Source organism: Symphalangus syndactylus, chromosome 9 (genome assembly GCF_028878055.3).
Source record: "Symphalangus syndactylus isolate Jambi chromosome 9, NHGRI_mSymSyn1-v2.1_pri, whole genome shotgun sequence".
NCBI classification, from domain to species: domain Eukaryota; kingdom Metazoa; phylum Chordata; class Mammalia; order Primates; family Hylobatidae; genus Symphalangus; species Symphalangus syndactylus.
In genome coordinates, this window is record NC_072431.2 from 136,259,894 (window position 1) to 136,285,927 (window position 26,034).

A 26,034-nucleotide genomic window follows, 5' to 3' on the forward strand; every position below is an offset into this window, starting at 1 on the left:
CCTTACATCTTATACAAAAATTAATTCAAGATGGATTAAAGACTTACATGTTAGACCTAAAACCATAAAAACCCTAGAAGAAAACCCATTCAGGACATAGGCATGGGCAAGGACTTCATGTCTAAAATACCAAAAGCAATGGCAACAAAAGCCAAAATTGACAAATGGGATCTAATTAAACTAAAGAGCTTCTGCACAGCAAAAGAAACTACCATCAGAGTGAACAGGCAACCTACAGAATGGGAGAAAATTTTTACAATCTACTCATCTGACAAAGGGCTAATATCCAGAAGCTACAATGAACTCCAACAAATTTACAAGAAAAAAACCCAACCATCCCATCAAAAAGTGGGCAAAGGCTATGAACAGACACTTCTCAGAAGAAGACATTTATGCAGCCAAAAGACACATGAAAAAATGCTCATCATCACTGGCCATCAGAGAAATGCAAATCAAAGCACAATGAGATACCATCTCGCACCAGTTAGAATGGCAATCATTAAAAAGTCAGGAAACAATAGGTGCTGGAGAGGATGTGGAGAAATAGGAACACTTTTACACTGTTGCTGGGACTGTAAACTAGTTCAACCATTGTGGAAGTCAGTGTGGCGATTCCTCAGGGATCTAGAACTAGAAATACCATTTGACCCAGCCATCCCATTACTGGGTATATACCCAAAGGATTAGAAATCATGCTGCTATAAAGACACATGCACACGTATGTTTATTGCGGCACTATTCACAATAGCAAAGACTTGGAACCACCCCAAATGTCCAACAATGATAGAATGGATTAAGAAAATTTGGCACATATACCCCATGGAATACTATGCAGCCATAAAAAGGGATGAGTTGATGTCCTTTGTAGGGACATGGATGAAGCTGGAAACCATCATTCTCAGCAAACTATCGCAGGGAGAAAAAACCAAACACCGCATGTTCTCACTCATAGGTGGGAATTGAACAATGAGAACACATGGACACAGGAAGAGGAACCTCACACACAGGGGCCTGCTGTGGGGTGGGTGGAGGGGCAAGGGATAGCATTAGGAGATATACCTAATGTTAAATGATGAGTTAATGGCTGCAGGACACCAACATGGCACATGGATACGTATGTAACAAATCTGCACATTGTGCACATGTACCCTAAAACTTAAAGTATAATTAAAAAAAAGTAAAAAAAATAAATAATTATGTTTCTCAGATGCAAAAGGGTTGGGTGTAGGATTAGAGACAAGAAGCAGGCAGTTCAACATAGCAGTTAAGAGGGCAGACTGTGTAGTCAGTCTGTTAGTCTGGTTCAAGTCCTAATTTCAGCAAAAATGAGGTGTGCTGTCTAGGGAAAATTATTTAATCTCTCTGTTTCCTTATAGGGGATAATAATGGTAATCAATATATAGAATTGCTACAGGATTAAGCAAAATAATACATACAAACTGAGAACAATACCTAGCACATAGAAAATGCTTGTATTAATTAGGATTAAGTTTAACTGTGAGACAGAAAATAAGATTGATTTTTCTTGTTCATGTAAACATAATGCAGAGCAGTATAGTAGCCTCACCCTCATTAGGGTCTTAGTCTCCTACTCTGTTGCTCCATGTGCATGGCTTGGTGGGATCCTTCTTCTAAACAATGGGATAGAGAAGGGGATGAAAATGAGAGGATGAAAGGGTAAAGGACTTAAGCTGCCTCAAATTTTTTTTTGAAGTGGCCCCGTGAACACTTAGTTGACGAGAGCTTAATCATAAGACTCCATCTAACTTTAAGGGAAACCAGGAAAGGAAGTCTTCAGTCTCAGCCCAAAACACGAATAATTGTTTTCATAAAAGAAGGGGAGCAGGTAACTAATAATCTGTCAGAATGATTCATAAATGTTGGTAATTATTGTTATTCTGTTACTTACATGGCTCCTGGATCAGTCTCCTGATCTGGTAGTTCTTAGCTCATGGGACTCCTTTTGTATGTGCCTCTCTACTTGAATCTATCACTGAAATTTGCGTATTTATAAAACTGCTTATTAAAAAAAGTCCTATCTTTTCCCCTTTCTAATGTTCTGCTCAGAGTAATTCCAATACTGTCCTTTTCTTATATTCATACCCATACTCATAATCTTGATATGTTATTTTCTAATTTATCTATGCCTTTCTTCTTCAACTAGTCTGTTATGCACTGAATTGTGTCCCCTCCAAATTCATATGTTGAAGTCCTAACCAGTAGTGCCTCAGACTGTATTTGGAGATAGCATATTTAAAGAAATAATTTAGTTAAAATGAGGTCATTAGGGTGAGCCCTAATCCAATGACTGATGTTCTTATAAGAAGAGATAGAACACAGACACACGGAGGAAAGACCATGTGGAGATACTGGGGGAAGAGGGACACCTACAAGCCAGTGAGAAAGGTCTCAGAAGAGACCATCTCTTGGTGTCAGGCAGTGACACCTTGATCTCAGATTTCTAGTCTCTTGAAGTGGGAGAAAAATTTCTGTTGTTTAAGCCACTCAGTCTGTAGTGTTTTGTTATGGCAACTCAAGCAAAATTTTTCAGTCTGTCAGTTTATTTAGTGTTATCAAAGTCCCAACAAGAAACAGATGATACACTAGAAAGAGGGCAATTTGATGAGAATTTAAGTACAAAGGGCCTATTTACCAAGATGTGGGTGTAGAGAAACTGAAAGAATGGTGCAGTAACCTAGAGAGCAGTGGAACTGTTACTACCCATAAGCCTAAAGAGGGGAAGGAGCCTTTATCAGAATTCTTAAGTCAAGGTAGGAGACAGGGTAATAAATAACCTGACTTTACTTTCCTCTCTCCCATGTCTCCAATCTCCTGCCAGTGCTGCCCACTGATGGAAACCAACTGGCAGCCAGAAAGCAATGATGTGGTCAGAATGCATGAAGGTCAGCTTTCCAGAAAGGCGGGTAAAAAAGAGTCAAGAGTGAATATGGAGACACAAATAGAAGATAATCTGGCAATACAAGGAACTTAGACTTTAAGTTCTTTTGTATGTTTCGCTCTTCCTTGTTCCTTATCCCCACGTGTCCATAATAACTAGCACAGCAGAGACAGCCGGTCCTCAATAAGTATTAGAAAATTGACCATGCTTGACATTTTCCAGTACTGTAAACATTTCCTCCACTGTATTTTTTAGAATATATCCTCTCTCACTATTCCCAGTTATAGCCTTAACCCAAGTCTTAACCATATCTTACCTCTAGGACTAGTGCTTCCCTGTCTCTTTTGGCTCATCTACACAAATGAAAAAAACAAACAAAAACCAATCGACCCATGAGACCACAATACTTTAAAAAAAAGATCACAGTAATCATCTCAGTAGATTATGATAATGTTTCTTCCTTTTCTCACCTTTACATTGCTTCATTATAGTTGACATGAGATTGTTTGTGGATATTCGAGGAACGTCCCTGTCAACTTCCTTTCCAAAAGTTATTACAACTTCTAGCCTGTCTTACCTGTTTCTGGCAGGTAAGCATTATATCTTTTGAAGTCTACAATAAACTTTCAGAATTTTGTTTCTTTTCCAAAGATGATTGTCAAACACAGAGGTATGGCTTTTTCAAGAGATGCTAACAAGTTATGTTTTAATTGTACAACTCAGTTAACTTAAAAATAGTCTTATAGAAATTACTCTTATAATAGATTACTTCCTTAATTTGCTCTCAGCAGTGAGAACTTCCACCTAGATTAAGCTCCAGTGTAGATCTACTTATTATACATCATTCAATTCTGCCACCTCTGCAGCTGGTTCCTTAGACGCTGATGGTTTCTGGCTTTTCCAGAAAGTCAGTGCTTTGTATTTCATTGTAGGGTCATTGAGTCAGTACTGCCTCAAAAGAAAATGATATGATTTTATGCAATTTTACTTATTTCATTTAAGGAGGAACTTAATCTTAAACTTATCCACTTTCAAAATAGGCATGTTTAACCCTATAAAAAATCTTTGTCATACAGTTTTTTATAATCTTATTCACTTAACATTTCTTGTCTATTATCAATCTTCAAACTAGTGTTTTTTCTTTAAAGGTGGTTACTTCTGGGTGAAAAATGATGTAACATTTAACAAGTAGTCTATAATTACTGTGTCACACATTTGAAGTTACAAGTAAGATAACCCTATAAAGCAAATCCAACTGTCTTTATTTTTTCATAATGAAGTATATCAATTTTTAATGAAGGTTGTAGTGCCAAATTAGGGTACTGAGTTCAAGTACACTTAAGTAATCACCCTTTTATTAGTTTTTTCTGATCTTTGTGAAACTAGCACAAAGTTCACTCTAATGATCTCAGTGGATCTATTAACTAATCACTCCCTTTATAAGAAGAAGGAAAAAAAAGCCTAAGAAACAAATTGTTTTACATTCACTTTTGCTACTATTATTTCAGTGCCATTTTATCCATCAATCACTATGCTTAGGATTTATGCAGCTCTCAAGGTCTTTTGAAAATGTTGGGGATCTAAAAAATAAAAAAGTTGACTTCAAAATATGAAAAGTTGCAAGTAAAAACTATGTAATTAATGCCTACAAAACATACCATTATGTCATTTTTAAACTCAATTTTTAGTCATGTATATTTTATGTGATGTGGATGTATTTTAATGTGTTTAATATTATATAGGGTTGGAAGTCTACAAACCAAGTATTTAAATGGCCTTAATCTTTAAATTTTTTTTTGAGACAGGGTCTTACTCTGTTACTAGGGCTGGAGTGCAGTGGTGTGACCATGGCTCTGCATCCCTGAACTCCTGAGCTCAAGTAATCCTCCTGCCTCGGCCTTCCAAGTAGCTGGGACTACAGGCATGCACCACCATTCCTAGCTAATTTATTTTTTTATTTTTTTGTAGAGACAAGGTCTCTTTCTTGCCCAGGCTTGGCCTCCCAAAGTGTTCACACTAAAGGTGTAAGGCATGGCACCTGGCCCTTAATCTCTTTTATGAGAGACAGTAGTATCACATAACATTTCAAACAGTACTTGCGGGCAAGTGTTTTAAACACCCCACTGTAAAACGTATATTTTTGTGTTCCCTGCCCTCAAAACAAAAATGTTAGTAAGCTAAAAAAAATTTTGGAAAAATATTGCATGCACATAAATTCTCTCTTTCAAAACAAACAAGGCATCAAGAGGCAAATACATGTAATGTCAATCAGTAATCTTTATTTTTCTTCATTAGTGGTTGTGTCATATTGCTTAAAAAAAAGTTCAGTCATATGCTGTAACAATTGATATACACATTCAAAAACAATTTAAATGAAGGTTTTATATATTATTGTGATATCAGTATGTGGGGCAGGTGAGATATATGACATGTTCCAGTGAGAAGATACTATTAGTATACTTCCAATAGGGAGAATGGCCCAACAGAACTCGGGAGATGTTTTCTCCAGACTACATACTACATTAGAAGAAAAAAAAAGGTAGAGGAAAGGAAGGGAAGGGAGGAAGTGGAGCGGGAGATGGAGAGGAAGAGAGAGAGGCAGAGGGAGAGGGAAAGGTGGGGAGAGAGGGAGGGGGTAGAGAGAGAGGGAGAGAGAGAGAAGGAGGGAGAGAGAGAGTGAGAAAACACGAATTTGGCAGTTAAAGAATTTGGATCAAATAAAATCATTTTTTATATATAATTGACAATAATTGAGAAAATACTTTTCAGCACATATTATTGACATGAATTGCTGATTCATTTATAAGAATTAATCTTTAACAGCTAAAGTTCATTGTCTTGTAAAAATCTACTTGGGTTTCACAAAGGTCTTAAAAAACGCTGGCAGAAATATTTATTAACATTATTAAGGTACTTACTTCACCAAAAATTTTTCTTAATTTCACTGAAGTACTATATAAACACATATATTTAGTATTTTGAATCAATTCACCTGGTATTCCATCTCTTAAAATCCATTAATATCAGAATTTTAGAATTGAGATCATTCAGGTCTTTTTATCCTTGACTTACAAACTTAGTTTTCTTCTACCTCCAAAAGGCTTGAGTCTGAAGTGTTACCTACGGAGCTTATTTGACTTTCTAAACCCAGTCACAGAGTTAGCACCAATATCTCCCAAACACTCTTAAGTGTTACCTTAGAAGAAGGTTGTATGATCGCCACCATGTTTAAGATACTTGATTCCAATAGAAAAAAATTTTTCTGTATTCATCTAGAGTTCACTTTAAGCCCCCAAAAGAAATTCCGTGTTTCTAGATGCATTCAGAATTATAAAGTAGCAGAACTCATTTTTTGGAGCAGAAAATCAATGCTATCTATTGTATGTCACACTTACATATTTGAAAATTTGCCAAGAATTTTACTATTTATCCTTTCTCTGCAGGGTTGAACAAAAATATTATGGAAAACGTGGGCTAATTAGTAGATAATAGAGTAATAAAAATTCTATCAATGATTTATAGGGTTTGGCGGCAGGTATTACTGGCATATAATACATACATAATGCATATTAATTACAATTTTGAAAAATGTAAACATCTGCATAAAACAAGGTCTAGACTAGAACTCTCTAGTAGAGCTTCTGAGATAATAGAAGTGTTCTGTATTTGCACTGTCCAACTTAGTAGGCCGTAGCCACATGTGGCTACTGAACACTTAAAATGTAGCTAGTGTGACTGTGGAACTGAATTTTAAGTTTCAATTAATTGTTAGATTTTAATAGCTACATGTCATTAGTGCACCTTAGAGAGTGCACAACATTTTCACCATCCTATCATGTTCCCTCATAATCCTTTCCACTAAAATCCCAACCTACTGCTTCTGCCATAAGAAGACACTAAACATAGGTTACTTTTTCCTGTTCTTAAATTTTATATAAATGGATTCATATGCTATGTACTCTGTGTCTAGCTTCTTTTGCCAAATGCAATGTTTTTGAGAATTATCCATGTTGTATCAGCAGTCCTTTCCTTTGACTTGCTCAATAGTACTCCACTGTATGACTCTATCACAATTTGTTTTATTCTTACTTTTGTAAGACAAGGTCTTGCTCTCACTCAGGCTGAAGTACAGCGGTGTGATCACGGTTCACTGCAACCTTGAACTCCTGGATTCATGCAATTCTCTTGCCTCAGCCTCCCAAGTAGGTGGGACTCTAGGCATGTGCCAACATGCTCGGCTAAGTTTTAATTTTTTTTTTTTTGTAAAGACAAGGTCTCGCTATCTTGCTCAGGCTGGTCTCAAACTCCTGGCCTCAAGTGATCCTCATGGCTTGGCCTCCCAGAGTGTTGGGATTACAGGTGTTAGTCATTGTGCTGGGCCCACAATTTGTCTTACCATCCTCCTATTGATATACATTTGAATTGTTTCCAGACTATTTTTTTTTTTTTGAGGTGGAGTTTTGCTCTTGTTGCCCAGGCTGGAGTGCAATGGCACAATCTCGGCCCACTGCAACCTCTGCCTCCCAGGTTCAAGCAATTCTCCTGCCTCAGCTTCCCAAGTAGCTGGGATTACAGGTATGTGCCACCACACACGGCTAATTTTGTATTTTTAGTAGAGATGGGGTTTCTCCATGTTGGTCAGGCTCCCCTCGAACTCCTGACCTCAGGTGATCCACTCGCCTTGGCCTCCCAAAGTGTTGAGATTAAAGGCATGAGCCACCACACCCGGCCCCAGACTTTTTTTTTTAAAGCTGCATGTGTACATCAAAAGTTAATTTGGTGTTAAGCAAAGGTAGTCAACTTATGATTCTATCATCGTCTTTCTGTGCTGGAGTAAAAATGTAATTCCAAGACACATACATGCACACAAACGTGTGTACACATAGCCACACACACTCTTCAGAACTGCCGAGTAATCAGCTGGTTTGTATTACTTAAAGAAAACACCGAAAGACAAATCTACCAGAAAAAAATTATTGCAGTGTTTTCAAAACCAAAACATACTTTAGGTGGGGATAGGTAGGCTTGAGGGTGCTCCAGAGAATGGTGGCAAATTATGTTCAGTTTTGAATTACCTTGGCCCCTATCACACTCTATCATTTTTTAATAATTATCACATATCTACAGAATTTCAGATCTAGTAAAGGGAATTAGTAATCGAGTAATGAAATTATCCAGTATTCCACATAAGTGCTCAATACTGGTAGAAATGAAACCATTCATTTTATATATGAGAACCCAAGACTCTACATCTCTCTCTCAATTGAAGAAAATAGGATATAATCAAATGAAAAAATTTAAAACAGGCGTGGTTTCTCTCATAAAAAGATTCACCACAAATTCAACAATAAGGTGCCACAGAATACATTACTTTTCAAAACTCTCATACTGTTTTTCAGAAGCAAGCCTATCACATAGCAGTATTTTATCTTTTCATATGCATCCTTTCTTTTTTAAAGTATAATAATGAAATAACTTATTAGTCCTTGAATATGGAGTGGATATGAATAGGCAAAAACACTCTAACAGATAATAAGAAATGTATGACTACAAATGTGTTAAAGTAATATATGAAATACATAATCTATATATATCATCAGGGCTTCAGATTTTTCTTCAAGTAGTTCAGATACAAATGTGTTATTCCATGTCTCTTCCAATCATTCTGATCGGAGAGAAAAAAACAATCCAAGGTAAAACACAACATTCTAAATTAATAGATAATATTGAACATTTTACATTCAGGAACTATGTCTGCCCCATTTTAGCTTGGTTATGTACCTTTTTTTAGTGATCACACAGTGTGTTTCGCACTATAATAGGTGCTGTCAGAGTGGTCCAATACTGAGTGGACCACTCAGTGATCTTTTCTGTGACTTAGCAAATTATTTCTGAAACATACATGCAACATATGTGAAGATGCATCTATGCAGCTTTAAAAAATGGCTAAAAAAGATCCTACCAGCAATGACTATGGGTTAAAAGGTTTCTGGGTTCTTCTGTAACTAATTACAGTATTAAACAATACATGCATATAAAATCCGTATTTTCGATTCTATAGCTTGAACTGGTATCTTGGTTATTTGATTCAATGTGGTGGTGTATTCGTACCTTTTCACACTGCTATAAAGAACTGCCTGAGACTGGGTAATTTATGAAGAAAAGAAGTTTAACTGACTCACAGTTCTGCAGGCTTAACAGGAAGCACGACTGAGAGGCATCGGGAAACTTACCATTATGGCAGAAGGCGAAGGGTACAAGGACTTTCTTCACATTGTGGCAGATGAGAGAGGGGTAGTGGTAAATATTTTTAAAAAACCAGATCTAGTGAGAACTCACTCTTGAAACAGCACTAGTGGGATGGTGCTAAACCATCAGAAACTGCCCCCACGATCCAATCATCTCCCACAGGGCCCCTCCTTCAACACTTGCGGATTATGATTTGACATGAGAGTTGGGTGGGGACACAAAGCCAAACCCTACCAGGCAGTAATACTGAACATTTCAAATATTAACCTAAATATGGCTAGAACTGTATCATCATCAAGTATCCTAAAACATGGGAAAATACTCTAAATTCTAAATTTTCAAGAATTAACTTCAGGAAATTTATCTATTCCTAACTCTGGAAAAGACCAAATCTGTAAGACAAAAAAAAAAAAAAAATAATAATTTTAAGCAGCTTAAAACTAATTCTATAATGTCCTAGCACAAGGGTTGCACTTATGTTTTAATAGTCCCTCAAAGTACCTATTTATACTCTTGAGATACAGTTTTGCACAAGCTTCACTATGTGGTTTTCTTGCCTGCAGATTAAGAGCAGTAAATTAAAAGGGTGGAGAGGATAATAGAACTATGTTCACTGACAGCAATAAAAGGCAACAGCTGACAATGAAAAACAGGACAGGCAGACTACAACAGACAATGGAATTTAAAAAACAAAGCTATTCGGAGAGCCATGTAGTGTAAGCATACAGCCCTACACACCATTATAGGAATGAGGACTTTATCATTCCTATAATAATTCCATTATAATAAATATAATTCCGTTATAATAAAATGAATATTTATAATGACTACCAGTTTTCATAAAGCTGGAATGTGTACCTCATTTCCCATCTGTATGTCAAATGGGACCCACATTGATCACCAGTCATTTGTCTGACTAGAAGCCCTTACTACCAAAGTGGGTCAGGAAACCTTTTAGCTTTAGCACTAGGCTCACCACTGTTCACTACTGCAACACATTATTATTGTAAGAACATCTCTAACTCGAGATTATCAAAGGCAGCAATATTACTTTTAAAAACGTACCCAAAGTAGCTGGTTCCTAAAACACGGTAACCTTGTATTCTATGGCACGCAGCCATAAACTAAAACAACCGACTTTTAGGACTCTCGGCCTGTTTTTCCTCAAATGCGAATATTACCTAACACTGGTGTTGTTGGGATTACATGAAATAATGCATGTAAAACACTTAGCACCAGTTCTCGGACACAGAATGAGCTCAGTATTATTTTAGCGCTGGTGAACTCATGCCGGCCGAAATCCCTTATTCGCAGGTGCAAAAATTAAGCCTCAAGAGGAGAACTAACTTCCTAAGGCTCTACTTCTACTATGTCATTGTCTTGGATAAGCAGCTTAGTGGCAAATGTTGGGAGATTTTGGGTATTGGCAGGGCCTGGGGGCATGTGTCTGCTGGACTCGAGTCTGCAGAGAATTGGAGGAGTCTGTTTGAACCATGAGGCATTACAGGCTGTGCCTTATCAACGGGTGTTTGAGATGGCAGGTTGTGTTAACAACATTCAACAGAGACGGAAGCCATTCGTCTATCTCAATTCAGCCACAAACAGCAAGACCCTTAACTACAGTAGCCTGAGTAACGGGGTATGAGGGCAAGGCAGGTAACAGGATGCGGGCTTGAGCTCAAGTCCCGGTTCGGTCTTTAAAGAGGGATGAGCACTTAAGGGCTGAAACTAACAGAACTAGAAACCAACAGGATGGTATCGCAGGCAGGTGTAAGTTACCCCGCCCCTCTACGCCTTCCGTCGAGGGGAACCGCCAAATGCGTTTTCTCAGCCTCCGGGCAGGGCAATTTCTTGCTCTCTACAGGCACTTATTCCCAGCCCTGTAGGTAGGGAGTGATGACCTCGCCTTTTCGTTTTGGATTGAGGGCCGGACACGCTTGGACCTCACCTCTCCGCGCCACACTGCGGCGGGACCGCGGGAGGCCGACTCGCGCCCACGCACACCCCACGCTCGCCTTCTCTAAGATGGCGGCAGAGGCAGCTGGCTCACGCCCCGCCGCCCGCGCTCCTCCAAGTCGTTCTCTCAGGAGGCGGGAGCGGGTCAGAGCGCGGAAAGCAGGAGGGCGAGAGTGACGCGGACCCTCCAGTCTAGCGCAGGCCGCAGAGCCCTGAAGCGTCCAGGAAAGGGAAAAGCCAGGATACGGACGCTACCAAGAACACCGTCGGCGCCTCACAAACTAAAAAGCGGCGGCACATCCGGGCCCCTCTGCCCGCCCCGCCCCGGAAGTAGCGTATGGGGCAGGGGCGGGGGCTGCTCTTCAAAGTGGATTCTTCCCTCGCCATAGCTCGTCTCTCCACAAAGTGCATGGAATCACCCTCGCCATCCCCTCCCCCGGGTTGGCCGTTACTCTCTTGTGGCTCCGAGACGTCTCTGTACAAAGCTGGCTGCTGGGACAGGCAGCCCTCCTTTCACAGATAGTACCCCTCGCACCACGACTCTAAATTCTCCTGGGCTTCGCCAGCGCGTGTAGTAACGTCCCTCCGAGAGGACTCTTGGTGAACTCAGCCCCAGCCAAGCATAGACGCACCTCCTCAGAGTCCTGCGGTGGAATCCCGGCCTCGTGCCCCGTCACCCCACCCGGGTTTGGGGGCCGTCAGTCACAGTGCTGCGCCCTCCCCTTCCGGCGGCTTGGCCGGGCCCGCCTCCTCCCCCTCTTCCCTCCCCCACCCCTCCCCGTGCGAGTGTCTCCCTCTCCCTCTCGCTCTCTCTCTCTCTCCCTCTCTCTCTCTCTTTTGTGAGTTATAGCAACCGTTGCCTTGTGAATCAAGCGCCATAGTCACCGTAGTCCTGGCGACTGTTACCCATCAACAACAACTACTCCTCTCCTCCTCCTCCTCCTCTTCCTCCTCCTCCTCCCCACCACCACCATCTCCATCACCCACCAACAACACCACAATAATCCACAGCCAAGGTGAATATTCTTGGGTCTCTACATGTGTGTGGGAGCGTGTGGCTGCGTGTGAACGCGTGTGTCCGTGCGTGTGTGTGTGTTCGTGTGTGCGAGCCGAGTGTGGCTGTGCTGGGGTCTCACTCCTGACACGGGGGCTGCCGCTGCGGCGCCGCCGCCGAGGGGCTCTGTTCACCGGGCTTGTTTACAATGGACCCTGCGCGCCGCGGCTGGGTCGGGGGTGTGGGCACCGCGCCGCCCGCCGGCCCCGGCCCTGCGCCGGCCGCACTTCAGGGATGGAGCGGGAGCTTGGGGGGCTGCGAGCCGAGCGGGAGAGGGAGCCACAGTTTTCCGATGCGGATGCTGGATCTTTCCCTTAGGTCTGGTCTGAGGAGGAGGGTCAGGTGAAGAGATAAGAATTTGTTCTTTCTTTAATTTTCTTCTTTTCCAACGCTGCTGTTTCCTGCTTCTTTCAAAGCCGAAATAGACAACAATGTGCAGGGGGGGACCCAAGAGGTGGTGGTTTGTTGTTGTTGTTCACTTGTGGGGCCTTGTTATGGGTTTTGTTATTTTTATCCTCATACGTTGGTGAACTTTTCCCACCGTCTGTTCCCTTCATTTTTGCCCCTCTTTGCCTGGTGCTGAATGGGCTGCTCTTCTTTCACCATCATCAGCTTCACGGTTTTCTTTTTTCTTTCTAAAACTGTATTTTCTTTGTGCGGCAAACAGTCTTAATATCCATTCAGCACTCTTCCCTCCCCCTCTTTCTCCCCCCCCCCCCACACACCCCTTGCACACACATTGAAACCTGGGGCCTCTTCGTTGGGCTCTCTTTGCTGTACTGGGAAAGACGTTTTTCTTTTTTAAAGTCTGTCTCCTCTCTCTTCTTTGGTGTGTGTGTGTGTGTGTGTGTGTGTGCGCGCTTGTGATTTAAACCGGATGCAGGGCATCTGTGATACTTGGGTTAGTAGTTATTGACAGTGCTTTATCCTTCATGTGGAGGTGGGAGGGGTAGTAGTGAGGTTCCGTTTCACTTTGATGATCCTCCTTCCCCGCAGTAGAGTGTTAACAATTTTCGTTGTGATTATGAGACTTTGTGATGAACAGGAAAGGGACACAAGGAAGCTTTGTGAGAACTCAGTTTACAGTGTTATTTGTGACAGTTACGGTACTTTAAGAGTTTTTTTTATCTTCTCATTTTCCTTTGAGAGTTGAAATTGAAGTCAAGTTCATAAAGAATGTATGAAGCTTCTCAACTTGAAACGTGTGTATATTTCACTTTCTTTCTGATTAAGATCTAGGCATGTGTGTACTTAACATATTCTTTTTATTTACTTTTTGATTTTCTTTGGACAGTGACTTGAACCTGCTCAGGAGAGAGAACTTTTTCCTTTTTAAGTGTTTCTTTTAAAAAGTATTTTTTTTCTGTAGATTTGAATACTTATTAGTCCTTATATAGTAGGTTCTTGGTTAGCGTTAACCCAGTTTTACAGATCCCCTAAATTTGTTCATTTTTTTCAGCGTAACTTTTAGTTAATAGATTTATCAGTAGAGTTTTGATAGTGAATGTGTGCTAAAACAAATATAATGTACTATTGTACTTGCACATATTGAAGTTTTTAATTTACAGTTTTAAAATGCTTATTCAAATAGCCTTATTTCTAACAGCAAACATATATTGAGTTAGCTGACATAGCAGCTTGTGAATAATGTGACAGTACTAATTATTCTTGAGATTGTCAATGAGCAGGGTGGGTAATTATAATGCTATTAAGGCTAATATTTTGTAAAATAAGAGTTGAGATTTTAAAAAAACTTTCAATTCATTTCCTTGTGATTGCTATTTTAAATGAAGACGATATTTTGTTCTGAAAGAAGTCTTTCTCAGAGCACTCAGATTTCTTTATAATTATTCCTCCTCTCCCCAAACTGGGTTCCATGCGAATCTCTGATACTAACTTGTATTTTTTTTTCTGTTCAGATGAGTGTCAAATGCCTGAACACTTTTGGATGGTGAAGCTCCTGGGTCCTATAAACTCTCTCTGAAGTTAATAGGAGTTTTGCTGTCTTGGGACAGTTTCAGACCTTATGCAATTTACATAATAGGTTTTCAGTTAAGTAAATTATATGCTATAATGTTACGGTTTAATATTTTATTTACAGTGTCTGAGAACTTTTTTTGAGGCATTTCACTCATGTATAGCTCAGGTTTTCTGTGATTTGGATTTTCATTCACAAGTTGATTTGAGAGCAGAACTTAAATTGAATTTCATTACTTTTCCATTTTTGAAGCATATATGTGGGATAAAATTGCTATTAGAGCTGCTGTGGAATTGATTAAATAATCAGAAACATTAAGAAATGGTAAATTTAAAAATTAAACACAAGGGTAGATACTTAGCATTTACTTTATTCTTTCTTAATATTTTTCCTAGAAGGGACTATATTATGTATTGATACTCTCTTATGTTTTCAGTTTTTATAATAATAGAAATTTGTAAAAGTGATCAGGCTTTGAAACGAAAACTATTAAATAGAAGTCAGTTGTAACTTGTTTTGAATAGTTAAATATCTGTGATTCAATGTATGTCATAATGCCTAACTCAGTCGTTTTAGTTTGTTTTGCCTATGAATTATATTAAATGGTGTAGGTCTCATACATATACACATACATGGCAAACTAATGAATTTCTTGAAGGTTTGCATCGTTTCACAATGTTTTCATTAAATGTTGTAGTGATGCTTAGTTTTTTTTGTATTATTCCTCCAGTACTCAAGTAGTCTTGTACTCTACTTTGGTACTTAAATAAAAGGTTATAGTTTATAAGCTTAATGTGCTTTAACCCGGAACAGTTTATTTTACCCTAAACAATTTATTATGGTTAATTTTTTTACCATTAAAAATAGCAATTAAAAATGAATGAATCTTAAAGGCAAGTGGGATTTTACGCATCATTTAAATGATAATGTATGTTACTTTTTGCTAACATTTTTCGTTTCTTGAGAAAGTTGATATTGTGTTGGTATTCTCCAGCTGAAGAAATTAGCAGGCAGAATATAATGATTTTTGGTTTTCAGATTTTAAAGTGTGTGTGTCTGTGTGTGTATGTGTGTGTGTGTTTACATGGGTGGGCATAGCAGCAGATGTGTGGCAAAAGTTAAACACACACACACACACACACACACACACACACACACACGCATTTTCCAGAACAGTAACAGGAATGTTACTTTGTTCTTAGTATCCATAGTGAGAATGTGTTACAAGAAATGAGAATCGGGAAGAAGTAAACTTTAACATTTTGGAGTGGCTCCTGGTTATTTTGTTTTAATGCTGAACCTTTGGCTAAAAATCCTCTATTTGAGCTCAGTTACTTTAAAAACAGTTTTCATAACTGAGTACTTTGCCTTTAACTCTTTGGTATATATTCCCAGTGGCCATCACAAAGTATGTTTTAAATTCCTCTCTATTCACAGTTACATAGTGTTCCCATATTTTGGAAATCCAAGATGAAGTGGATTTGACTAAATCTAGCTTGTTAGGGACAGATGGCTGCTTTAAACAGGTGTCACTTTCATTTTTTACTGCATTGTGTTGGGACTTCCAGTGGTTGACAAAAGGGCTCTCTAAAGCAGGTGGCATCCTTTGCTTTTGTTGTTAGTAAAATCTACTTTTAGAGTTATTTTCCTAGGAAAAGTTTTTTTTTTTTTAATAAAGTAAAAGCTTCGTAATTTAACATAACTTTTATTTCTGAATATCATTCTATTTTTAAGTGGTAGAACTTGCAGATTCTTTCACAAAACACTTATCAATTCTTATAAATAATGGTAAATTCCCTTTGAATCCAGAAAAAGTACACAGGAACATTTTACACACCGAAGTCAAACCCCAAGGCCAATTTGAATAAAGTGAAATTTGGTTACCATGACAAGTTAACTTTTGTCATCCTTCACTGAAATAATTTTTTGACAGCATCTTTTATATGTTGGAAATAGGTGTTGTTTTTGTTGGTTAAATATTTTCAAACTAAGACATTTCCTGACTTCATTTACTGCTATAAAGTTTATAGTGATCTTTTAATGATAATATTTTAAAGTATTAATGTTCAAAAATATGTACTGCAGTAAATAAAAAAACTATCAACCTATTGATTTCTAAGGTTCACTTTTACTCTGTAATTCTGTCCTTTTCTGTGGGAATTTTATATTTGTTATAACAGATGCACCAGAGGGTGCTGTGCTGTTTGCAACACGAGATTATTATCACTAAGAATGTGAACTCACTAGAACTTTTATTTAAAGAAAAAAATTTTAAATATATATGCATTGAAGCATATAATAGGCTTATTTTTATGGAGTTTAACATACTATCTTAATTGGCACTTTTACATCAGAACCTAACTTCGTGTACTAATACATATTACCACAACATATAACAATATAAAGATTGATATGTTTGGCAGTGTCTGGCATTAGTCCTATAGGCATATATGTTGATTATCTTATGTAGATATTTTAATCTTTATTTCAAAACTTAGGTTACCCTGAGAATCATACTATTTGGCGATATGTGGCTTTATACTTCTTAAATTTCATATGGTTAGCACTTATCAATAATTGTCCGTTCTTACAACACTTTTACATGGCATAATTAGTGATAGGCTTTTTATTGTATAATCTTTAAAAAAACTGCGCTGGAAAAATAAATGGCAATAGTGGTTATCAGGCTAATTCATAAGAAAATAGTATTAACATTATCTAGATAATTCTGGCTGGGTGTATTGGTTCACGTTTATAATCTCGGCACTTTGGGACTGAGGCAGAAGGATCACCTGAGGCTGAGTTCAAGAGCAGCCTGGGCAACATAGCAAGATTTCATTTCTATAAAAATAAGTAAAATAAAATTAGCCAGGCTTGGCGGCACATGCCTGTATTCTAAGCTACTCAGGAGGTTGAGGTGAGATAATTTTTTAGCCCAGGAGTTTAAGGTTACAGTGGGCTATGATCATGCCACTGCACTTCAGCCTGGGTGACAAAGCAAGACCCTGTCTCAAAACACCAAAAACAGAAACGAATGCAATCCCTACTTCATGCTGTTGGGTTAGGCTTGTTTGATTGTTTAATTTGGCTTATTATCTGAAAACTTTTAGGTTCCCTGCCCTGCTGTGTGCCATATACTTTCAAACTGGGAGCGATCTTATATTGCTTTCTGTATTTTATTTGTTCGTGAGAGATTTTCAGGAGAATACTGAATCCAATCTTGGGGTACTTCTTGTATCATCGACTCTTTTCACAGCAATATATCCTCTAAAAGGCATACTGAAACAGTGATATCTTCCTTAAGTAAGCTTAGAAAGATACAGTTACAGCATATAAAGTTTTTAATCTTGATAATGGATTTATCTGTACTATTCCACATTTTACTATAATTAGTTAATTGTGATATTTTTATAAAGTAACCTTACAAGGCATAGTAGTTCATGTGTGTTGGACTGCCTCAAAGAATCCAAAACATTTAATAAAGTAACACTATAAATACTGGTATTGCTAAAATAGGTTAGGCATTTTTCTTTAAAAATATAGTCCTACAGTTTACCAGTTAGTTTTTGCCACTAAGATTTTTCCTTTTTTGAAACAGGGTTTTGCTCTGTCACTTAGGCTGGAGTGCAGTGGCATAGTCATAGCTCACTGCAACCTCAATCTCCTGGGCTCAAGTGGTCCTCCTGCCTCAGCCTCCTGAGTAGCTAGGACTACAGGCTGTTGCCATCATTTTAAAATTTAAAACATTTCAATTTTTTTTTTTTTTGTAGAGACAGGGTCTTGCTACATTGCCTAGGCTAGATTTTTGAAAGCGTATTTTATAACAAGTTATATTGCTTAAAAATCTTTATATTTGTAGTTTTTATTTCATATCAATTGCAGAGTGTTCTTAGTGACAACAAGTCAGTAAAACATGGAAACGTATTTAGAGTATCAATAAATAGGTATAAATAGGTTTTGTTCTTTAAATAGATGGATAGAATAAGTACACTGGTGAATAACAGGCTTTGGAGTCAGATTTCAGATAATCTCATTAGTTGTGTGACTTTGGACAGGTTATTACCTTCACTTAACCTCAGTTTTCTCATTTGAAAATTAGGATCAATCTTGCCTGCCTTATGGGGTTTTGTGAGGGTTAAAGGAGATAATTTATATAATGTACTTTGCTCAGTATTTGACACAATATGTGTTCAATACGTATTGGCTTTATTATTAGGGAAGACTGAGAAAATATCTATTCTTTTTGCTACCTAAGAATCCTTCGACCATCTTTTTTTAAATGAGTCCAAAAAGTTTTGAAAGACTTTGCTTACCAATTTATACTCATTAAATAATAATTATTCCTTTTCCTCCACTTTAAAAAATAAGGCACAGACAAGCTGCCAATCACAGGCTTGGATTATCATTTGATAACCAGTCTTATCACACTGAATTAATGGAATGCTAGCCCGAAGTTATGTTTTAGTTTTACCCTGCAGCCTTATAATGGGCTCCTTTTACTAGGTTTGCATAACTCTCCTGGGCAAAGGATTTTAGATTAAGAACTAATGATGTAATATTTCATTATCTGTTATACTCCCATTGTCCATTTCACTGTCCCACTTATATTTTTATTTTCACGTTAGACATGAATTATTTGAAAACAGTCTGAGCCCTATTTATAAACTTTATACTGAATGCAGTCAGTAATGTTTAATAATGATAAATAGTCTAGTCAGTTGTGTAAAGATGAGTTTATCAAGGAATTACTCTACATTTTTATAATGCGTTGCTTAGAATTGTTACTTTACTAAGGGTAGAAAAATGTGTGAGGTTAGTACTTGTGTACCTACAGCAATAAATAATTTTGGGATAATTTGTCAATCCCAATCTTGAGTTGTAAGGTAACCTTGGAACATTATTTAGTGTAATATATAATATGAAATCATAGAGGAAATATGTCACCTGTGGTTTCCTTTCATTGGATATTAAAGATGTTAACATTTTCAAGTTGGCTGCTTAATTGTTAAAGATGCTGTTCAGTAATTTCCTTCATTTCTATATTTTTCCTGAGCATTTTCATCAGAATGAAATATTTTTCTCATTTTAGAGTAATCTATAAACAGTCCTAATCTTTCTCAAACTGGAAATTTGACTATATATTTCAGTTGAAAATTTACCTCATACTGTATGTCTTTTCTTTTATGCCAAAGCATTATATATTGTACATATGTCTGTCTGTGTCACTCATTTCACCATTCTCCGCACTCCCGGTAAGTGTTTAGTTGTATGACCCCCTTTGCGTTATTTTTGTAGATAATTAGCCCTAACGTATCAATTAGACTGACTCTTAGCTTCGCCACCTCCTCTGCTTCCTTTCGCCAGTGAATTTGACATACATTTAAAAGGAGCTTTTGGGAAAAGTTTAGGAAATGTGATTTGGATGGTCAGGTTATGCAGTCATACATTGCTTAATGAGATGGATATGTTCTGAGAATTACGTAGTTAGGTGATTTCATCATTGTGTGAACATCAGAGAGTGTACCTAACACAAACTTAGATAGTATAGCCTGCTACATGCCTATGCTATATAGTATAGCATATTGTTCTTCTCTATAAACCTGCATAGCATGTTACTGGACTGAATACTGTAGGCACTTGTAACTCAGAGGTAAGTATTTGTGTATCTGAACATATCTAAACATAGAAAAGGTAATGCATTGTGTTAAGATGTTTAGTTGGTTATGATGTCACTGGGCTATAGGAATTTCTGAGCTCCATTTTGTTATGGGATGTGGTTTGTTGTTGACAGAAACATTATGTGGTGCGTGACTGTATGGTTATTCTTACCATTTCCAATAGTCTATTATTATCTTACAATTTCTACTCATCTAACTGTCCTCTTGGACAAATATATAACCTTGTTCCACTAACTATGTAATTTGAGTGTGGTTTTGATTCAGAAGGCTCCCTTCTTAGTCCTGGCTATGTACTGGCCTCTGGCTGAGTTCCCTAGGGTTAAATCTGTAGTCCATAAATACTGTGTTTGCACAATCACAGATGCCTGCCGTTGTTGACTTAATTCCTGGATTCTTCTTTCTCACTTTTATTAGAAGCAGTAATAGTAATACCCAGCTAGTACTGCTTGCGTTTGCTTTAGAGTGCTTGGTCAAGATTTCTGGAGGTTCTTGGTAATTCCTGTTTAGGCAAAAATGAGGTATTGGGTAATAGGAGTTGAGCTCAGGAAAACTAATAGAGTGAGGCAGCTGTCCTCGAAATAATAGTGTGTTAGTTGGTAAGAGGAGACAGATACAATGAAAGATGATAAAAGGAGAAAGGACAGCGAGTGACCAGGCCAAGATATGAAGGACTTCAAAAATGCTAGCCAAAGGAGGTTAAAGAGTAAATAAAGGTTCTCGCTCTATTTCTAACTGTAAAACCTTAGCCTAGTCACTTATACCCTATAGTTCTCAGTTTCTCCATCTGTAACATGAAACAATAGGGCTATGGGATTTCTAAAGCCCTTTCCAGTCTATGATTCTGTAGCAAGATTGACACTGGGAAAAGGAAGGAAACATGCCAATAACATGGAGCCAGGAATTGGCATTTCCCTTACTCATGTTCTCAAAGGCTAGCAAGTTGTTTGCTTATTGTTTCTTCTGGTAAGAACAAGAAAGAAAGAAAAAAGAAAGAAAGAAAACCCACAGCCTGGTGCTAGCATAATGGCCATACCTATAGCAAAGTCTCAGAAGGTTCCACCATTTCAATGGCTTCTGTAGAGAGTGGTGGCCAAGTGCCCTCATTTTCTCACCCACATAGGAATTAGCTGAGTCTCACAGCTTGAGCTCCTGCCGGAGCCAGCTTCTCTATGTATGTGTGCCAGACAAGTGTCTGACATTTGGGGCTCCTCCTGTCTGTTGCTCACCAATGAGATATTTAAAACAGGACATAATTTCCCGAGTATGTGGATAGGCAGTTTAACAGAGAGAGAGAGAGAGAGAGTGTGTGTGAGAGTGAGCGAGTGCATGTGTGCTCTCTGATAAGAATAAAAATTAATTTAGGTTTCTGTTGATCTCATTTTTAAGACATTTCTTTCTCAATTATTGAAGCTATCCAACTGGTTTTTAAGAAGAGCTAAAAATCCCATCAAGGTCTAGACAAGCTCTGAGAGCCTTTGGACTATGGGGTCCCTGGTCTGGAAAGCATTGCCATCCTCCACACTAATCTCATGTTTTTCCATTGGTGATAGTTACTGCTTTTCTATTTCTTAATATTGTTTATACTTGGATAAGCATTCTTTTAATTCAGCTTTGGTAGCAGAAAAATAGTCTTTTGTTTAAGAAGTGTACATTTTCTTAAGTTTTAAAAAATTTTTACTTTAGGCCGGGCGCGATGGCTCACGCCTGTAATCCCAGCACTTTGGGAGGCTGAGGCGGGCGGATCATGAGGTCAGGAGATCGAGACCATCCTGGCTAACACGGTGAAACTCTGTCTCTACTAAAAATACAAAAAATTAGTTGGGTGTCGTGGCGGGCGCCTGTAGTCCCAGCTACTCGGGAGACCGAGGTGAGAGAATGGTGTGAATACAGGAGGCGGAGCTTGCAGTGAGCCGAGATCACGCCCTGCACTCCATTCTGGGCAACACAGTGAGACTCCATCTCAAAAAAAAAAATTTTTTTTTACTTTGATACTACTTTGGTTAGTAGACTTATCAAGATTTTAGAACATAGCAGGCTAAGAGAGGAAGCATTTTTGCATTTATTCAGGATAAGTCATATATTCTGCTGTATCACAACTCTTTTACCAGCCTAATAAGGGAAGTATATTAAAGCTTAGATTGTAGTTGTTGCTTTAAAAAATTTATTTTTGAATGCTTTTTTACTGATTAATATAGACATTTTCAAGTTTCTGGACTACATTCAGATTTGCATGCCTAATAGCAATTGTGTATTTCAGTATAACTTTCAACTTTCATCTTTAAAATATATCTGATCCCCTTCAGTCTCAGTCAGCATAGTTTAATGTGCAGAACCATTTTAGAGGTTCTTTGCTTGTCAGTTAAGTTTCCTCCATGTTTTAGTTGTGGAGGAATGGGGGAGGTTGCTGTAGAAGGGCAGGAAAAGCAGATACATTTAGAAATCATATCCTGTTTCTATTGTTAGACATCAGTGCATTACATATTTTCCCCAGTTAATTTTTCTGGACCATTAAGTTCAGGCGGGTGTGGGGGCTTGAGGTGGGACTTATGGGGCATGGGGAGGTGGGAGACAGAAGACTCAGGTGATCCAGTATTTCTTCCAGATTTCTTTCCTTACCTACTGTAATATTGTGCAGAGTACGTCTATTTTTGTGAAGTTGGGCATTCTGTTTAATTTTATTAGTGATTCCTTTTTTCTAAAGAATCAATATATCTGTATATATCTATCCATTAGTACATTAGTAGATGGAAAATAATATCTTTTTTAAGGAACGTGAATTTTGATTTAGTCATGCACAAATTTTAGAAAGGTAGGAATTAAAAAAAAGACTGGTGAGAAAATCTAGTTCATAAGCAAGGTAACAGTAGTGGTGCCTTAAATCTATCTCTTTATGTTTTGCTTTGGATAAATGGTTTTGTGGATATATGTTTTTGCATTAGAATTTAGGTTTTCCGTTGATACTATTTATGCTATTTTAAATAACCAAGGAGTAAAATCTGTCACATCAGGCATTCACTGATTGGCATCTGATTATATCTAATGACAGTCTCAGAGATGAATTTTGATGAAGTGTCAATTTAAGGGTCATTAATAAAAAACATGAAAAGCTATTATATGAGTAATCTGAAAATCACCTTTACAACTTTAAAAGCACAATATGTATTTTGATGTGCCATGGTGAAAACCCAACATGAAAAATCAGTACATAACACGGAAACCCATAAATTTAGATTCTTTGTTTCATAAAATGGTTATATTGCATGTGTCTTAAGAGCATTTTAAAATACTTTGTTTAGCTCACACTTGTAATCCCAGCACGTTGGAAGGCCGAGGTGGGAGAATCCCTTGAGCCCAGGAGTTCAAGACTAGTGTGGGCAACATAGTGAGACCCTGTTTCTACAAAAAGTTAAAAAATTAACCGGGTGCAGTGGTGCCTGCCTGTAGTACCACCCCCTCAGGACTGAGGTGGGTGGATTGCTTCAGCCCACAAAGTGGAGGCTGTAGACAACCCAGAGCCTGGGCAACAGAGGGAAACCCTGTCTCAAAAAAACAAAACAAAACAAAACACAACTTGGTTAAAAAAATTACTTTTCAATTAGAGTGTAGTAGATATATTAAGAAAAATGGAGTTTAACTTAGATAATGTGTTTTGTGTGTGTGTATGTAGATACTTAGAAAGTCATTTTAATTTACATTTTGCTTGGTGTTGTAGAACAATCAATACTGTTTTTGTGCACTGATTTTTGCATTATCCATCTCTTGGAGAATCATTAGGAACATTTAGTATTTCCACCTCAGTGCTATTTTCTTGAGGCAAAGACAATTAGGGGAACTGTTCGATGAAATTCTTTGACCTTCATATGGTTTTTGAGCAATTTTTAATAGTGTCTCACATTATATGATGATTTTTAGAGGCTACTTTCAGTTAATAAAGGCCATGAATGCTGAAATTGAATTAAATTGTAGTTAAAGACAAAAATTGTAATTCATTCCAATTATAGGAGGCTAAAATATTGTGCTGTTGGATCAGCATTTGATCTTCTCCTTATTTTTAGAAGTCTGCTGAGTTTTGAAATGTAAAACCTTTTAAATAATATTGAATGAGTAGAGCTGTATAATAGTTGTGGGTTTATATTTCAGCAAAGATTTGAGTGCCATATGTCTTGGAAGTAAGGTGGGATTCTTTTATCTTGGAACTTGGAAAGAGATTTATTTTAATATTTTGATTGGGTTAGGTTTGCTTGAGCATTTTTGGGGGTTGACAGAAATGCAAATGACCATGGACTGGAGATACAGATCAGAGTAATTTGTGAGAGGAGGTAATTGTAGCGATCCTGATGCAACACTGACTTGCAGTCCTACTGCCTGTGATAAACTTTAAAGACTTCTTTCTTTAATGATGTAAGCCTCTCTATTAAAATGTGTTTTTGTTAATTTTCATTGCTGCCTGGAATTTCCCAAATGTACATTATCTGGGAGCTTTGGAAGTTCCGGTTTACCTTCTGGATTATAAACCTTAGAAAGAATGCGAATAGATGGCACCCCATGCCCAGAACAACACCTTAATCTGAAGGAATGGGGTAAAACATGAAGAGCAGGATCGTATAATTTGAAAAACTAGAGTATGAACAGTGACTAGTACGATGTAGAGAAAAAGAAGTATCATTTCAGGGACTAAATATGAATCCCAGTTCACCATATTCTGCATATCTAATAATATCACTGCTATGACTGATGACATTTCTAATATTTGATTCAAAAACATTCTAGTAGATGCCTAAGATAATTGGATAAATAAGTCTGTAAGCTTTTGGTTTTTTATTTTGTCTTTTAGCTTTAATTTTGAATGAGGAATTAAAGCATTTGTATCAATGTATATTTAGTGCAGTACTATTTTGGTTAATTTAGGAATCCTGAAATGACTTAGATTTCCACTGAGTTTTAAGGAGCATAAAGAAATGAGAGAAATGGGTTATTAGATACAAAATTGCATATTCTCAGCTATGTGGACATATTTTTTAAGGTTTCCAATTGTAGAGGGTTACAAAAGGGACATATGATATTTGGGAATCAAGAAGGATAAAAAAGGGTAGGAAGAGATACTGAAAAGTGGAGTTGAATGAAATTAGTAGAGAATTTGGAAATAAAGATAAAAATAAGGTAAGATGGAAAAATTACAGTATGAATGGTGAAATAATTTGTTGAATGAAGAATTTCTTTTTAAAATCTTTACTGTGATTTTTACCTAATGGGAGGACCCAAGGAAAAAGATTGTACTTAGCCTCTTTTTGAGCACCACATTTATTTTTTTGTTTGTTTGTTGGAAATTTTTATAACAAGGTGCTGGTATCTTTGACTAGTATGAGGTTTGACTATTTCTAGACATTGTATATAGAAAAGATTAAATTGAGATGTTGCATCAGAGTTTTCCTGTAATTATTTTATTATTACAAGGTAATATATTAATATATAAAATACACAAAATTAGTATATCCAGTTGAGAAATCTGATTAGTTTATCTGATATCTAAAGCAGCCTACATTTGTAAAGTCAGTATGTAGTAAAAAACTGTTTACCATAAATGTATATATTCCTAAAACATTTTATATTTTGAAACATTTAAAACTTACATTGGAATAGTATAATAAACTCCCATATGCCCATTACATGCATTTAACAAATTAGTACCTTCTATTGTTCTAAAGCTATATAATTTGAAATATTTGCTTATTGAAATAACCTTGAATCATTCTTTACTTTGTGTTGCTTTGAAAATATTTAAATCTTATGCTAAGAACAGATTCAATGTATACTTGAAAAAATGCTTATGTTTAAAACAAAATATTTAAAAATGATCTTGCTTTTTTCTCTCAGCACAGTATTTCTCTTATTTATTATTTTTATTTTTATGGGTACATGGTAAGGGTATATATTTGTGGGATATTTTGATACATGCATACAAAGCATAGTAGTCACATAAGGGTAAATGGGGTATCTGTCACCTTAAGCATTTACCATTTCCTTGTGTTACACACATTCTAATTATACTTTTAGTTATTATAAAGTGTACAATAAATTACTGTTGACTGTAGTCACCCTACAAGCACAGCATTTCTAAATCAGGAAGTTTGTTCTTGGTTTCCGGTCATATCTTTTGATTAGTAATTGAATTCAAGGCTCCTTTACTTGAATCCTGACCCATCATTAAGAAAGGGAGAAA

At 37.3% G+C, this 26,034-nt stretch overlaps 1 protein-coding gene and 1 long non-coding RNA gene across 25 annotated transcripts in view; one reads left to right on the top strand and one right to left on the bottom strand.

Annotated features, from left to right (window-relative positions):
• Positions 1–11,855, bottom strand: part of LOC129490444 (uncharacterized) — a 153,983-nt gene extending 142,128 nt beyond the window's left edge. For 2 of the 3 annotated variants that reach the window (XR_010113774.1, XR_010113775.1), the window contains exon 1: positions 11,737–11,817. This is a non-coding gene — a long non-coding RNA (uncharacterized lncRNA). Of the gene's footprint in view, positions 1–11,736 lie in introns of all 3 variants that reach the window. The other variant, XR_010113773.1, reaches the window with a different exon arrangement.
• RFX3 (regulatory factor X3) overlaps positions 4,851–26,034 on the top strand; it is a 322,024-nt gene continuing 300,840 nt past the window's right edge. For 11 of the 22 annotated variants that reach the window (XM_063609885.1, XM_063609894.1, XM_063609899.1 and 8 more), the window contains exon 1: positions 4,851–12,120. Coding sequence is in view for 3 of the 22 variants with exons in the window: in XM_063609901.1 (XP_063465971.1) it covers positions 13,339–13,360 (22 nt within the window). In the remaining 19 variants the exon portion in view is untranslated. The other 11 variants (XR_010113770.1, XR_010113771.1, XM_063609884.1 and 8 more) reach the window with 5 other exon arrangements.